Raw genomic sequence first — 14,635 nt, 5'->3', positions numbered from 1 at the left:
CACACGGAAGTTACGTAAGTTGCTTGCATTCACACAGGTAGTAACTAATGGAGCTGGAATATAACCACAGGAACTACAAGGTTAATTACCCTAAGATAGTATTGAAGTCAAAACAAATTCGCAGGCTATTTAGTCATCAGAGACCATGGAAATTATATATTCATATTACTGAGGCATAAGTTGAAGACAAGAAAGATGGAGGAGCTTGCCCTAGGTCACAGAGCTAGCTAGTGATAGCACTAGGATTAGATCCAGGGTTTCTGATCCTCGAGTGATCTAATGACTACTTCTAAGCTACGTAAAAAATTTCTATGCAAATGTTAGAGAAAATAGTTCATATTTGAAAATTTTTCTTAAACTAGATTTTAAATAAGGTCTGGAATTTAAACGAATTGTCATATTTAAGTTTTCCTGACAGAGCTCTGTCACTGGATACAAAAAGCCTTCATAGTTAAAATTCAAGCATAGAAAAATAAGTGCACATTGTTTTCATGCCATAAATGCATATTACCTTTACTAAGCCTCTTTGATCCATAAATTTTATTGTCATTTCCCTTCTATTATGTTCAGTTCCCTTTACCCATGAAATAGCATAGGATGCAAGTGGATAGAGCTTTCAGTGTCTATATTCTGCAATCTGTAGGAAAATGTCTCATAGTTATTGGAATTCACACAAGACTGCATCTCAGTATGAGTAGCTGTTCCCTGTCACTGTTTTTGATGCTTGAGCTAAAGTATTTTTACAAAATGGTCTAGTGTTCAGTGTATGAATTTTTGAGATAAGACTTTTCCCTTGTAGCAATGAAATCCGAAAATCAATGTCAGATGAAAATCTTAGCTCTAAGAGTTAGGGAGATTGGTGGAAGACTTTTAAAATAAGTATGAATTTTAGCCGCCAGACTTTGGAAATGTGGCAGTTATCACAAGTGTGAAATTCATGGGTACAGATGGTTGATCAAGATATCCCAGGATGGACCACTACTATAAATCTCCAGACCAAAACTGGGAAAACAGTTTTGATAAGGAAAATGTTTTTAACCTTTTACATAAATTTGTGACACAGGGTTTGCTGGTCAGAGATACATAGAAGTTAAATTATCATTGGCTTCACAAACATTCCAATGGTATCATTTGATGGAAATATTTAACAGAATAAAAATATGTCAAATGGAGAGTGAGAGGAGCATGTGGGAAGAGAATAGAATTAAAATGTATTAGATTATTACTATTATTTTGTGTGTTGCATTTCACATTCATAACCTCATTTAGGACAATAAGTCTTCCAGGTAAGTATACTTTTCCCACCATTAAAGACGGAGTTACAGGTATACCTTGAGCTTAGGTTCACCGAAACAAAGGCACACTGAGAGCTAGGAGAACAGTGGTTCTCCATGTTTGTAACCATAGCATAGAACACTCTAATTTAAATTAATAGTATCAAATGGAGTAATAGCAAAATGATAACGTTATCTGTTACGTTCAAATAAAAAGGGAAAGATATAAAGCCAAAAGGCTTTTACTTTTGTCTCACTTGATCTTGGTCTTTTCTTTTTTCTCTTCTCTTTCCTTTCCTCTTTTCTGTATTTATTACAGATTAACTTTGACTTAAGTAACTAAGTCTGGATCTAAATAAACAGAATCTAGTATATGAAATATTATACTACATACTTACATTTTCCTGTTTTGGGTGTTTTATATAGTTGTGTGACCCAAGCACATTTAATTTTCAAAGAATAAATGTGTTCTGTCCTTAGAATAGAGATTACAGTTGATATCAGCTTTTAAGTTAAAGTAATTAGTAGTCAAATCATTTAGCAATAATTACATGTTATAATATTTTGGAATAATTTTATCTAATAATACCAAATTAATTCACAAGCCAGTTTGTTTTCATTTTTTTTCTTTATAAGAACAAACTTTTCTAAAATCCCAAAGGTAAAAATATTTAAGATATACACACACACATACACGCACACACACTCTTACTATATACATTGATATACTATATATTTTGGGAATAATTCTCAGTATATCAAAATATTTAAATTCTCGTAACATCTAAGATTACCTGCCAAAATGATAAAAGCTGTGTTACACTTCAGTCACTTATGGTGAAACTTTGCATATATTACAGTCAGTAGAGAAAGGATGCTACACGACAGACCAGCTCACTCACTAGATAAGGATTTATTCCTCTTTTCATTCTTTTATCATTAAGGACCCAAATCTGCACGTTAGCAAAATAACAACAAATACATATCATGGTTTTCAGCTTGTTAGGGTTAAGTTCTCACATGCCCAACTGGGAAAAGTCAAAGATCTTACTTACATGCCATTTTATGTAAGATTAGCCTTGTGGACAGTTTCTAACAAATCCAGGGACAATTGCTGACTACCATTTTAAACCATACTTAATGACTGATTGAAAAGTCTCCTTGATATGTATTTGTCATGTGTGATTTATATTATATAGAGATAAATTTTCCCTACATCTTTGAATTTTTGTTAATTACCACTTATTCGCTACCAAGTCAGTATAGATAAATTTGAAACAAATTACTAAGAAGTCAAAGAATTTTTAGTACAATAGTACACAGACACTACAGACATTCGTGTCTAATGCCTATGTATGATGTTTTCTACAAACACATTAATATTGTTATTTCACAGTAGAAACTTATGTTTGAAAATCATAGGAGGTATTAGCAGTATGGAGTAATATAAAAATATACATATTTCACCAAATCTCTCCTACTTATCTCTACCTTCTGAATGTGGTTTGATTTAATTTTTTAAATGGAGCCATAAATACATCCCCTAAGCCAGATAAACAGAGATTGGGTGCTAGACATTCTTTCCTTTGTTCTCACCCATAAACATGATGTTGAGACTATTCTGTGGAGTGGAAGCAAATTACCCTTCTTCCCCTTGTTGACCTTTTCCATAATTGTACTGAAACCAGTCTGTAAATCCTACATTAATAATCCCTGTCTGCCTGCCTGCCACAAATATTCATCCAACAAATATACCAAAGATTCTGTTACATGATATGCTAAGTACAGGGGCGCCTGGGTGGCGCAGTCGGTTAAGCGTCCGACTTCAGCCAGGTCACGATCTCGCGGTCCGTGAGTTCGAGCCCCGCGTCGGGCTCTGGGCTGATGGCTCGGAGCCTGGAGCCTGTTTCCGATTCTGTGTCTCCCTCTCTCTCTGCCCCTCCCCCGTTCATGCTCTGTCTCTCTCTGTCCCCAAAAAAATAAAATAAAAAAAAAAAATAAATAAAAAAAAAAAAAAAAAAAAAACAAAAAACGTTGAAAGATATGCTAAGTACCATGCTAAGCAGGCAGGCACACGTACTTCTTTTTGTCTCAGGTATTACAGGGGACACATTTTTATATTCAGCAAGTTGCCATAAAGTGCAAGCAGTGGTACAATAAGATATGTTCAAGAATCAAGAACACATGGCAGGAGCAAATTTAACCTAGGAGAGGAAAACATAATGTTACTGTAAGGCTTGAATGAGTCTACCAGGTAAATGATCAAGAGTGGTGTGATTTCTGTGGTTGTGGACAAATGAGAATGTTTCTCAGAAAGATTGCCTGTGTGAAGCCTAGGTGTTGGGAAGAGGCATCACAGGTTTGAGGAAATTTCCATTGGGTTATTTCTCTTCTCAATTCAGATGTCTTTCGGCTCTATTATCAAGACATCATCCTGGCTCATAATATAGAATGGCAATAGCTATCAAATTTGTAATGCAATATCCACATATACTTTAAAAAGATTAAGTTTATTTTGAGACAGAGAGAGAGAGCGAGCATGAGCTGGGTAGGGGCAGAGAGAGAGGTAGAGAGAGAATCCACAGCAGAGAATCTGATGTAGTGCTTGAACTCAAGAACCATGAGATCAAGAACCTGAGCCACAATCAAGAGTCAGGTGCTGGGGCACCTGGGTGGCGCAGTCGGTTAAGCGTCCGACTTCAGCTCAGGTCATGATCTCGCGGTCCGTGAGTTCGAGCCCCGCGTCGGGCTCTGGGCTGATGGCTCAGAGCCTGGAGCCTGCTTCCGATTCTGTGTCTCCTTCTCTCTCTGCCCCTTCCCCCCTTCATGCTCTGTCTCTCTCTGTCTCAAAAATAAATAAATGTTAAAAAAAAAAATTAAAAAAAAAAAGAGTCAGGTGCTTAACCGGCTGAGTCACCCATGTGCCCCTCTACATATACTTTTGATTATTAAGAACAGTGACTATATAATGTTTCTCAATGCGTGTTCAATATTGTTTTAAAAACTTTTGAACAATTGTGAAATCAGGTATGCATATTAATAGATGCATTCCTACAGATTTGGATTTTTAAGTGAATTTTATACATAATAATTGTATATACTGTATATGAATATATGTAATAGATATTACTTAAGGTTACATGTGTATGTGGATGTGCAAATCTGATTTTATATGTAATAATTGATAACCCCCTATTATTTATTTATTTTGATTTTATTTATTTTTTATTAAAATTTTTTCAAATGTTTATTTATTTTTGAGAGAGACAGAGTGCGAGTAGCAGAGGGAAGGGAGTGGGAGACACAGAATTCAAAGCAGGCTCAAGGCTCTGAGTCGTCAGTACAGAGCCTAATGCGGGGTTGAACCCACGAACTACGAGATCATGACCTGAGCTACAGTCAGATGCTTAACCCACTGAGCCACCCAGGCACCGCAATAGCTCCCTACTATTAAGAAAGTGCACATTAATGTTTTCCAAAAGCTAAATAAATATACTTGATCCATTGGGGATTGTTCCATTGGAAATTCATGGAGAAGATTTCCGTTTGATTCCCTGTATTCCAGCAACAGCTATAAATCAGTGATCAAATTTTCCTCTAACTTAAGTTTTTTTTTTTTTCCATTACTTAACCCTGTGTAAAGGATGGCCATCACTGTCTTTTACTTTTTATTATACATGTTCTGCCAATTTCTTCTTCACCACAGAGCAAGTGGCCTTGGGTTTATTCACAAGAAGAACCACATTTGACAGATTTGCTGATGGTGTCAGCCATGGTTGCATGCTTGATGGACAGCACCAAACCTTGCTGTGGCCCAGCTCCTGCTAATTAGTCGTTTGAAGCCACTTTGTGTGCCACAGGCACATAGGCTTATCAGCCAAAGACATCTTTGCCATTCAGAATGACAAGTGTGATGCAGCTGTTTGTGGAGGGAATAGAGTGTACAAAGAGAGAGAAGGGCCTTTCAAACAAGTGACAACCATAGTACCTTTCACTGAAGGATCCTGAAATTATAACAAAACAACCAAAAGGTAGAATACAAAAAGGTGTAAATCAATATCTGTTACATCGGCATGGAACCCACACATGAAATGACAATAAATAATATCAAACTGTGAGAATGAGAGAAAAATATCCCTGCCTGATAGTACTTTTTAAATCAACTGAGGTTGCATGTTGTGATTAATACAGGCCGGGCATTTGCATATAGAATTAACATAGATGTGTGGAGTTTTCAGAAGGTTCTGCATATATCTGTGGATACTAATAGAGAAGCCTGATGGAAAGCTTTGTATTTAAAGTCCTATAGCGTACATGGTCATAAATAATTTATTGGGACACTAAATATCTCAGGACATTGAAGACCCATTGGGAAGAGTGAAGGTAATACAAATACATGTGAGAAGAGGATAGAAATAGAAAAGATAGAAAACTAGGAAATGTTAACATTTTTTTAGAAAATTAAAATATTGAAATAATAATGAGTGAAAATTTCTTCTCTGTGATGATTCTGAACTGTGAGATTTCTTTCTAGTTACCATTGAAAGGATTTGTAAATCAAATGGAAAGTCAAAAGATCTATTGTTAGAAGTGCACATTGGCAAATTAAATAGATATTTTTCACAAAAGCTTTCATATTATAAAATCCTCATTCTAATTTCCAAATATCTACCAAGAATAATGTTTTTATAGATGATATTTAGTATTTTATAAAACAATTTTAATTGTATGTATGCATATAGGATATAGAAATTCTTATAATAAGATACTTCAAACTTGAAATGGGTTTTTGGATGTTTACACTAGTTATATATATTTATATAACAGATATTATTATACTCTATAAATATATATAGTGATTACTGCAGAGGGCATATGAGATGTCATTTGTTGTGTCACCAAATCTTGGTAAGTATGGACATAGAATTATAACTAGTCTTTTTATCTGTTCTATAGTCCATAAAATTTTGGATATAGATATAAAAATGTTTTACCTATTTAAAAAGGTTGAGACACACTTATGTATGCCAGTTAAATGGACAATGATACATATCATATAAACTACATAAACCCAGCTTTGTCTTGATGTTAGCTTTTATTTTAGCTTTATAATAAATAATTTTGAGTTTAAAAATGCTAAAGCTTATTTATAAATAGAAGTGGCATAGAATCACTCTAATTATTGAGCAGTGGTTACCTAGATTTACTTTTTCTCCTTTAGATGATTCAAACAAACAGTGGAGTATGTTAGGATTTATGTGTATATGTTGCATATGTTAAATACAGATGAAATCTTCAAAAAGAATAGACTAAGTACATACTTTCTCTTTAAATGCCATTTATTTCTTCAATTTTGGAATTACTGGAAACCTCGATTATTCAGTATCTACAGCATATTACGCATGAGAAAGAATTTTGGAACCAAGACCACCAGGAGATCCATGTTAAGCAGGTCAGGAATGGAGTCCGAATATGATCTTTTTGAAAATTTTCAAATTTTATGAAGTATCTAATAGGTTTAATGTGAAAGGTGGACAGGAAGACTGAGGCAGAGTTTCATTAATGATGAGTATATAGGTTATGTAGATAAATGAGTAAGTCTTTCAGTCTGAGGTTTAGCATCAGCTTTTTCTTAATGGAATAGAAAAGAACAGAGTAGAATAAACTGTATAGAATTATAAAATAGGTTAGAACAGAATAGAATGAGGAAAGAAGAGGATAAGGGAAATAAACAGAAGATACATATGAAGTATATGTTATATACAATTGTTAAATATTATTTTACTTTACTTCACATGTATACATTTGTTTATATTTGAGTGCTTATACCATGTTTCTATGTAAAATGAGTTGCTCAGTGTGGGACAAGTTAAAAAATTTGAAAGTCACTGATAAAAAATAGCCCAGACTTACATACCACTTACCATTCGTCAATAACTCTTCAAAATCACTTTGATTATATTAACTTGATGAATTAACTTCTCAGTGGGGTAAACTCTTCTATGATTCTGGTTATAGTTGAATAAAGGAAGGTATAGGAGACACGTGACTTGTATAGTCACACAGCAGATAAGGGGCTGTGGCAGGATTCAAATCCAGAAAATCTAGATCTGTGGGTTGTGCTCTTGGCCACTGCTCTAATGCTTCCACCAAAGGTGGCAGCAGATCCAGGGTTTGAGACCAGCCTCCTGACTCACAGTGTAATACAACTCTCTTTCACTTCGGCAGTGACCTCTCCTGTCAGCCTAAATCCCAATCCGAGGGCAGAGTTTACAGATGTAAACTCTCAGCCTTGTAAAGAGGGTGTATAAGCTCAATGAGTCTAAGAAGTTCTCCCCTCAGTGACTTCTCTTGGTGATTTACAGTAGGGTTAGCATACAAATGCACTTAAGTAATTTAATTGTAAATGCATCTATTTACATTTAGTTTTACCTACTCAGTGGTAACCTAATTTGACTCAAATGAAAGAACACCTATTAATACTATTTTCCATATAACTCACTTTGACAAATAGCCTAGGCCATGAATGATACTATATGCTAAAATTTATTTAATGATGTTAAAATGAAGAACCTTGAAATTTAAGGAAAACCTCCATTTATTAAGATGCATGTCAGAAAATAAAACAAAAAGGAAACAAAAAAAATGGTGTCAAAGGTGTATGCATGTTTGTGTACCATGGTGTCAAAGGTGTCACAAATGGTGTCAAAGGTGTATGCATGTATTAGCCACACACTTGTTACCAAAGAAGTAAAAGTATTTTTTAAGTTTCTGATTCTTCCTTGCTTTTCAGACAAAATTTTAAATGATATATGTCTAACATATTTTTCAAATAAGGGTTCATTCAAAAAAGCAGCAGCCCAAAGTCTTTTTTATTGAGGCCAAATTCTCGCTGTTTTGGACATTGTTACCCATTCAAATGTGTGTGTTTTTTGTTTTGTTTGGTTTTGGTTTTTAAGATTTCTATGTCTTATCACAAATATGGTATCTTCTTTTTTTTCCAATTTTGCAAAGAATGTTTCAGAAATAAGATCAAAATGAAATTATTTTTTCTAGTTTTTATCTACTTTATAAAATATAAATCCCAAACACAATGATATGTTGTAATTATTACACAAACACTGTTACATGGTGAAAAATGACAAAAATAGAGCTACATTTTGGGTGGCAGCCAACTCCAGCTTCTTTGTCAGGTAATGTAAGTTTATGAATTTTGCATGCAATTCAGACAGTTTCTGAATTTGGACACATTAAAAGAATGGCTAAAATTTAATTTGGTCAAGTACTGCTCACATATATAAAATGTAAGTAGTTTCAGATTGACCACTAATATTAGAAAACTAGCCAGTTAGATGTATAGGGTATTATGAAAATAGAGGGAAAAGTCATTCATTACTTGATACTTTCTTAACATATTTTAATTTTTCTTTATGTCACCCACATGTTTGCATCTTAAAATAGGGATGAATGTGAGGAGATTGCTACTACATTCAAACATTTTATGAATCTGTTCTCTACCTACAGAAGATGGAAGTTCCTTGAAACCCAGGAGTCAGAATCTCCCAAATAATTCCATTCAGGGTCAGTTAAAGTAGAAAAAGTAACTAAACAAACTAACCAACGAACTAGCCAACTAAATCCCGTAACACATGTAAGTTTGATAATGAGTTCTGAAATAATGAACTCCATACATTTAAAATAGGTAACTATGTGAGTTTAGCCTGCATCTAACAACAGGAATTTTCTTTAAAAACATACTTTTAGGGGCGCCTGGGTGGCTCAGTAGGTTAGGCGTCCGACTTCACTCAGGTCGTGATCTCATGGTTTGTGGGTTGGAGTCCCGCATCGGGCTCTGTGCTGACAGCTCAGAGCCTGGAGCCTGCTTTGGGTTCTATGTCTCCCTCTCTCTCTGCCCCTCCCCACCTCTCACCTTGTCTCACTGTGTCTGTCAAAAATAAATAAATGTAATAAAAAAATTACAAAAATAAAAACATACCTTTAGGGAAGAGGTTTATACTTCTTTTCAAATTGGTTCTTGTAGCCTTGTACATTCCAACACTCCTGGTCTATCGGTAGATCGTTATTCCCATGTTTTTGGCCAGGAAGCCAAGCAGCTTTAAAATGTACTTTCTGGGGGTGCCTGGGTGACTCATTTGGTTTAGCATCTGACTCTTGATTTTGGCTCAGGTCATGATCTCATGGTTCATGAGTTTGAGCCCCGTATCATCGGGCTTTGCGTTGAAAGTGTGGAGCCTGCTTGGGATTCTCTGTCTCCCCCTCTCTGCTCCTCCCCGCTTCTCTCAAAATAAATAAATAAACTTTTTTTTAAATGTACTTTCTGTCTGAATTATCTCAATTTTGACTGGAATGGCTATTTAGGACATGATACCTATTTAGAACAAATGAATAGTATAAAATGTCAACAAATTTTATATTGATATTTAATTTTGAGCATTTTGTAGATATGCATTTTACTGAAATTTTATAGATTTGATATTGTTTTTTTAAAGAGGCGGCTGGATTGTTTATTCACTTATTGGCATGGTTATTACATGAGGTATTTTCCATTTGAAACCATGGAAAACTTCCACTCAACACAAAAAGGGAAAGCAAGAACCTTTTGGGTGAATCTAATCTTAATTCAGAATGTATGTAGAAAACACAATACTTAGTATCTTAAATGAGGCAAATATTGATACAATAAAGAAAACCAAATTTAAATTCAAATTATGGATTGAAAACATAGACAAATTGTGGTAGCATACAATGTAATACTATGCAGCAGTGAAGCAAAGAAACCACTGATACATGCTACAACATGGATGAGTATTATGCTAAGTGAAAGAAAAAACAAATAAAAGGTTACATATTGTATAACTTAATTTATATGACATGTTGGAAAAGGTAAAGCTATAGAGACAGAACTTAGACCAGTGGTTGCCAAGAGCTGGGGCTTGAGGGGCTCAGAGGAAGTTCTTGGAGTGATGAAGATGTTCTATAATTTGATTGTAGTTGTATGTATATCAAAAAAAATTGCATTCGATGGATTTAAATAGGCAAAGGAGACCTTATTCAAGACTACAGTTAGGAGAGAGATGAATTCAACCTCTTTGAAACAAATGCAGGAAACCTTTTAAGCATTGGGGTGAGCTCGTGGGAAAAGATTGAAGCATGTTAGGAAGGAAGCTGGTCAATGTGATTAGACTGGCTGTGCTTACTGACTGGCACTTAGCAAAGTTAGGCTCCTCCCTTCCCACAGAGACCAGGAGATATGGAGGCCATTTTTCTTGATGAAAAATTACATTACATTTCAAAGGGATAACCACTAGGTCTTTGAGAAAGACATTCCTGAGTCATGAAACTGGCAAGAGCTGAGAAACCAAGTTATGTCTTGAGAGGACAGAGACAGAATTTACAAGTTTTGTTTTTGTTTTTATTTTAAAGGAAATGTTCTAAGACAAGGGAGGTCAAGGGCTTAGCGTAAGGAAGGAGCCTGTCTCAAGTTGAAGCAAGGTAAGGGGAGCATTAAGAGCGTCTTAGGTTCCATGATTGTGTGTGTATCAGAACTCATAGAACTTTATTCCTGAATGGGTGACTCTCACTGTATGCAAATGATTTCACAGTATGCCAAAAAAAAAAAAAATTCAGCTAGGAAAAATATCATCATGGGTGTAGACTGAAAGCAGTAGAATCATGATGCCCCAGAGAAAGGAAAAAAGTGAGATTATAACTCCACAGGAAATGAGTCTTTTACTCTTCCATATATGGACCATCTAACATCTTTCATTAGTGACATGATAATTCATAAAACCCAATATATGCACCAGGTCTCTGCCGAGAAATATAAAACAGAGACCCTAGATGCTATAGATAAATTGTTTGCTGGCTCATCTTTCTGTTTACTGGATTGTTAAGCAAGAAGTCTTTGTTACCCAGAGGAGCATATTTGATTAAAATCAATACACATATATCCACATGCTACACCACAGTCACTATTCCACCTTCATGGAATTGAAGCATCTGTACTATTCTTACCACCACTACTGTGGTACATAGTTATAGTGAAAAGCATCTCAGCAGGAGTGAACTTTGCTTTTTGTCATGTGCCTCTTTCTCAGAATGCAACAGTCTAGTGGCCGAAAAAGAAAAGAGAGTTTCTATAGGTTGACTCCTAAAATGCTGAATGCTTTATTTTAATTCCAGAACCACAGTGGCTAGTCTCCCTGTAGCGGCAATGGGAGAGCAAAGTTCTTGTTTTCACCAGGGAATAGGTGACAACCAGGGTCATGGGGAGCCAGGATCTCCAGGGAACAGCTGGTTAAGGGGATCCACCAGCGCCTCTGTCCCCACCCTTTAGTCACTTCACTGAAAATACAAAAGGCTTATTTAGCAGCACCCTTAGGCATATGCATCACAGAACCACTCAACACAAGTATTTCCTCTCTGAGGCTTCCCCCACTCCCCCCTCCTGACCTTGAGAAGTGTTGACAAAGGACATAAAAGATGGAACAGACAGAAGTTTCACGATGAACCAAAAAATTATGTTCTGCTGCATGATGAAGAGAAATAAAAGGGAGAAAGCTAGATATATGTTTGGTTTAAATAAGTCTCCACAAATTCTGTAACGCTTTGTGCAAACTTGGCCCCAGATCAGAGGTACTCAGCCTGCACAGTAATCAGGACTTTCTCAATAAACCTCAGCCTGTTACGGTTCTTACCACATTTACTTTCTCAATATGATAGTACTTTACAGCTATCTACTCGATTATGGCCAGAGTTCCTAGCAGTTATTGATAACCATACCATCGACTTTATATCTCAGCCAGCACAGGCAGGGGGAAGGCAATCAGCACAGTGAATTTCCTAACCTGGATATATCTTCCTGAAACGCGAAGATGATGACTCAGTTCTACAATTGAGCTTGTGATTCTCAGTGTGGCGAAACTTCTTATGTCATTTTTATTTTTAGCTCTTTGGCACAATTATAGAAAATTCTTGTAGGAAAATCACAGCTTCCATAAGGAGGAGCCCTGACTGCTTTTCAGAGGTTCAAAATGTTGGGAAAATTCATAAACCCTGTGCAATGCATTCCTTGGTGGGGAAATGCAGATAAATTTTTGTTTACTGAAAGAATGAAGCAAGATTGCAAGACAGTTTCAGTTTATCTTTTCCGTTCTCTACCCTCTCTTTCTGAACTCTGCCTTGTATTTCCTTTGCCGGAGCTACTATCAAAAATCCACACTCTTCTAAGGCCTACCTTTCTTCAAAAATCACATCTCTGAGATTCAAGGGTCCATTTCCTGCGTGTGCAGCATAACTAAGTTGTGTGAACATGTAGTTGATGAGAATGACAATTTTGAGTAACTACTCTTTGACCTTCCCCTCATTGAGATGTGAGTGAGTAAAATGAGTTAGTTTCACATAAAGCCAGAGGTATTTGCAAGCTGAATTCAGTAAGACCATGCCATAGTGGTTTGATACATCAGAGTGACTTCAATCGCACAATATATGGGGCCAAAATTTGGGATCACCACCTACATAACCTTATGTATGGTTATTATCCACATTATGTATGTAATCACTCCTTTATTAAAAGTGGTGTTATGACTTTTAGTTCTGGAAAAATATAATTTTAGATATTCTTATTATGTAGGAAAATGACATTTAGATTTTACAATTTGGGTTTTTAGTAATTTTAGCAATATAGGTGTGCTTTTACTTCTAAGTCAGTGTCTAGTATGCTTCAAATACCAGAGATGATGTGAAATAATGATATGAATGCAAGATCTAGGTAATATTTTACAGCAAAGCTGTTACTTAATGGTCTTTTCTGATATCTTGTTAGTAATTAGCATATTAGTATTACTGTTATCAGTTCTAAAGTATAGCAGTAGCTGGTACCGAGTACTCTTTTTTTTTTTTTTTTTTAAAGTTGATTTATTTTGAGAAAGAGCGCAAGCAGGGTAGGGAGAGAGAGAGAGAGAGAGGAGAGAGAGAGAGATGGGGAGAGAATCCTAAGCAGGCTCCACGCTGTCAGCACACAGTCCGATGCAGGGGTTGAATTCATGAACCATGAGACCATGACCTGAGCTGAAATCAAGAGTTGGACACTTGGGGCGCCTGGGTGGCTCAGTTGGTTAAGTGTCCGACTTCAGCTCAGGCCATGATCTCACGGTTTGTGAGTTCGAGCCCCGTGTCGGGCTCTGTGCTGACAGCTCAGAGCCTAGAGCCTGCTTTGGATTCTGTGTCTTCCTCTCTCTCTGCCCCTCCCCTGCTCACACTCTGTCTCTCTCTCTCAAAAATAAACATTAGAAAATTTAAAAAAAAAAAAAAAAAAAAAAGAGTTGGACACTTAACTGACTGAGTCACCGAGGCACCCCCCAAGAGTACTCTTAATGATTTTATATTGTTATGAAGGCATGCTATTTATGAGGGCACTCTACAGTTACAAATCAGTACATTCCTTATTTGAAAGTTTCAAATGTTTTTATTAACATCTCCCTTTTATACAAATATTCTCATGCTTCCTTTTCTACATTATGTTTGCTAAAAAGTGTCTGTTGTAGAAAATAGAATGGGGCATTTTTTCCCTATGGCAGAATGCACATCTCCGTTTTTAATGCATGAGCAGGAGGTTTGGTTCATTAAGCTCAGTGGCACCGATAGTAAACTAAAGAGGAATGAAAGGAAGAGGAACTGAAATACCATCATCCCACTAATGATACTGAAACTGCGCAGCTTTATTGGGAGACTGCCCAGACAGCCACTAATGGAAGGCATGGTCCAGGATGTGAACTTGGTGTTGGAGTGCCAAAACTACACATCTAGAAAAAAAAAAGCATTGCCTAGAAGAATGCCTGGAATAATTTAAGCAATTGTCCAGAATTATGGTGTGTGTGTGTGTGTGTGTGTGTGTGTGTTACTATATTTGTTGGTGGGTGGGTTAGAGAGAGAGCATGCACACACAACAGGATGGAAGAAAAAATGAAAGTGGGGAATATTCAATTACCTTAAGACTGTATTGAACAAGGAAAGCAGTTGTATCACATATATGTATCTCAGGATGCATGAATTGGAGAATATCCAGAGAGCTCAGTGTCACTTTTTGACTTAAAGAATGTGGCTGGCTTCAGAATGTTAAATAATTTCTGAGAAATGTCCACTTTCCTAAGAAGGGACTAGAATACATGCCTCTTCATATCCCCATACACTTCCACATCACAATGCTATTTAGGTATTTACTAACACTCAGTTATAATAATTAACACTATTATTTCTCTTATAAATGAATATTATTGTTCCTAGTTCACCCCTGCACATGAGGAAGTATTCAGAAATGTGCCCTTTGAAAAGAGGGAAGA

At 36.0% G+C, this 14,635-nt stretch overlaps 1 protein-coding gene across 9 annotated transcripts in view; it reads left to right on the top strand.

Annotated features, from left to right (window-relative positions):
• The window catches only part of PCDH9 (protocadherin 9), a 920,569-nt gene that overhangs the window by 347,226 nt on the left and 558,708 nt on the right, over positions 1–14,635 (top strand). The window contains exon 4 of one of the 9 annotated variants that reach the window (XR_006199549.1): positions 10,719–10,787. The exons of 7 other annotated variants lie outside the window; for them this stretch is intronic. Coding sequence is in view for 1 of the 2 variants with exons in the window: in XM_042927592.1 (XP_042783526.1) it covers positions 4,981–5,106 (126 nt within the window). In the remaining variant the exon portion in view is untranslated. Of the gene's footprint in view, positions 1–4,980; positions 5,351–10,718; positions 10,788–14,635 lie in introns of those variants that run through there. One more of the 9 variants, XM_042927592.1, reaches the window with a different exon arrangement.

Source organism: Panthera leo, chromosome A1 (assembly GCF_018350215.1).
Source record: "Panthera leo isolate Ple1 chromosome A1, P.leo_Ple1_pat1.1, whole genome shotgun sequence".
Taxonomy (NCBI): Eukaryota; Metazoa; Chordata; class Mammalia; order Carnivora; family Felidae; genus Panthera; species Panthera leo.
This window is presented reverse-complemented; position numbering and strand designations above follow the sequence as displayed.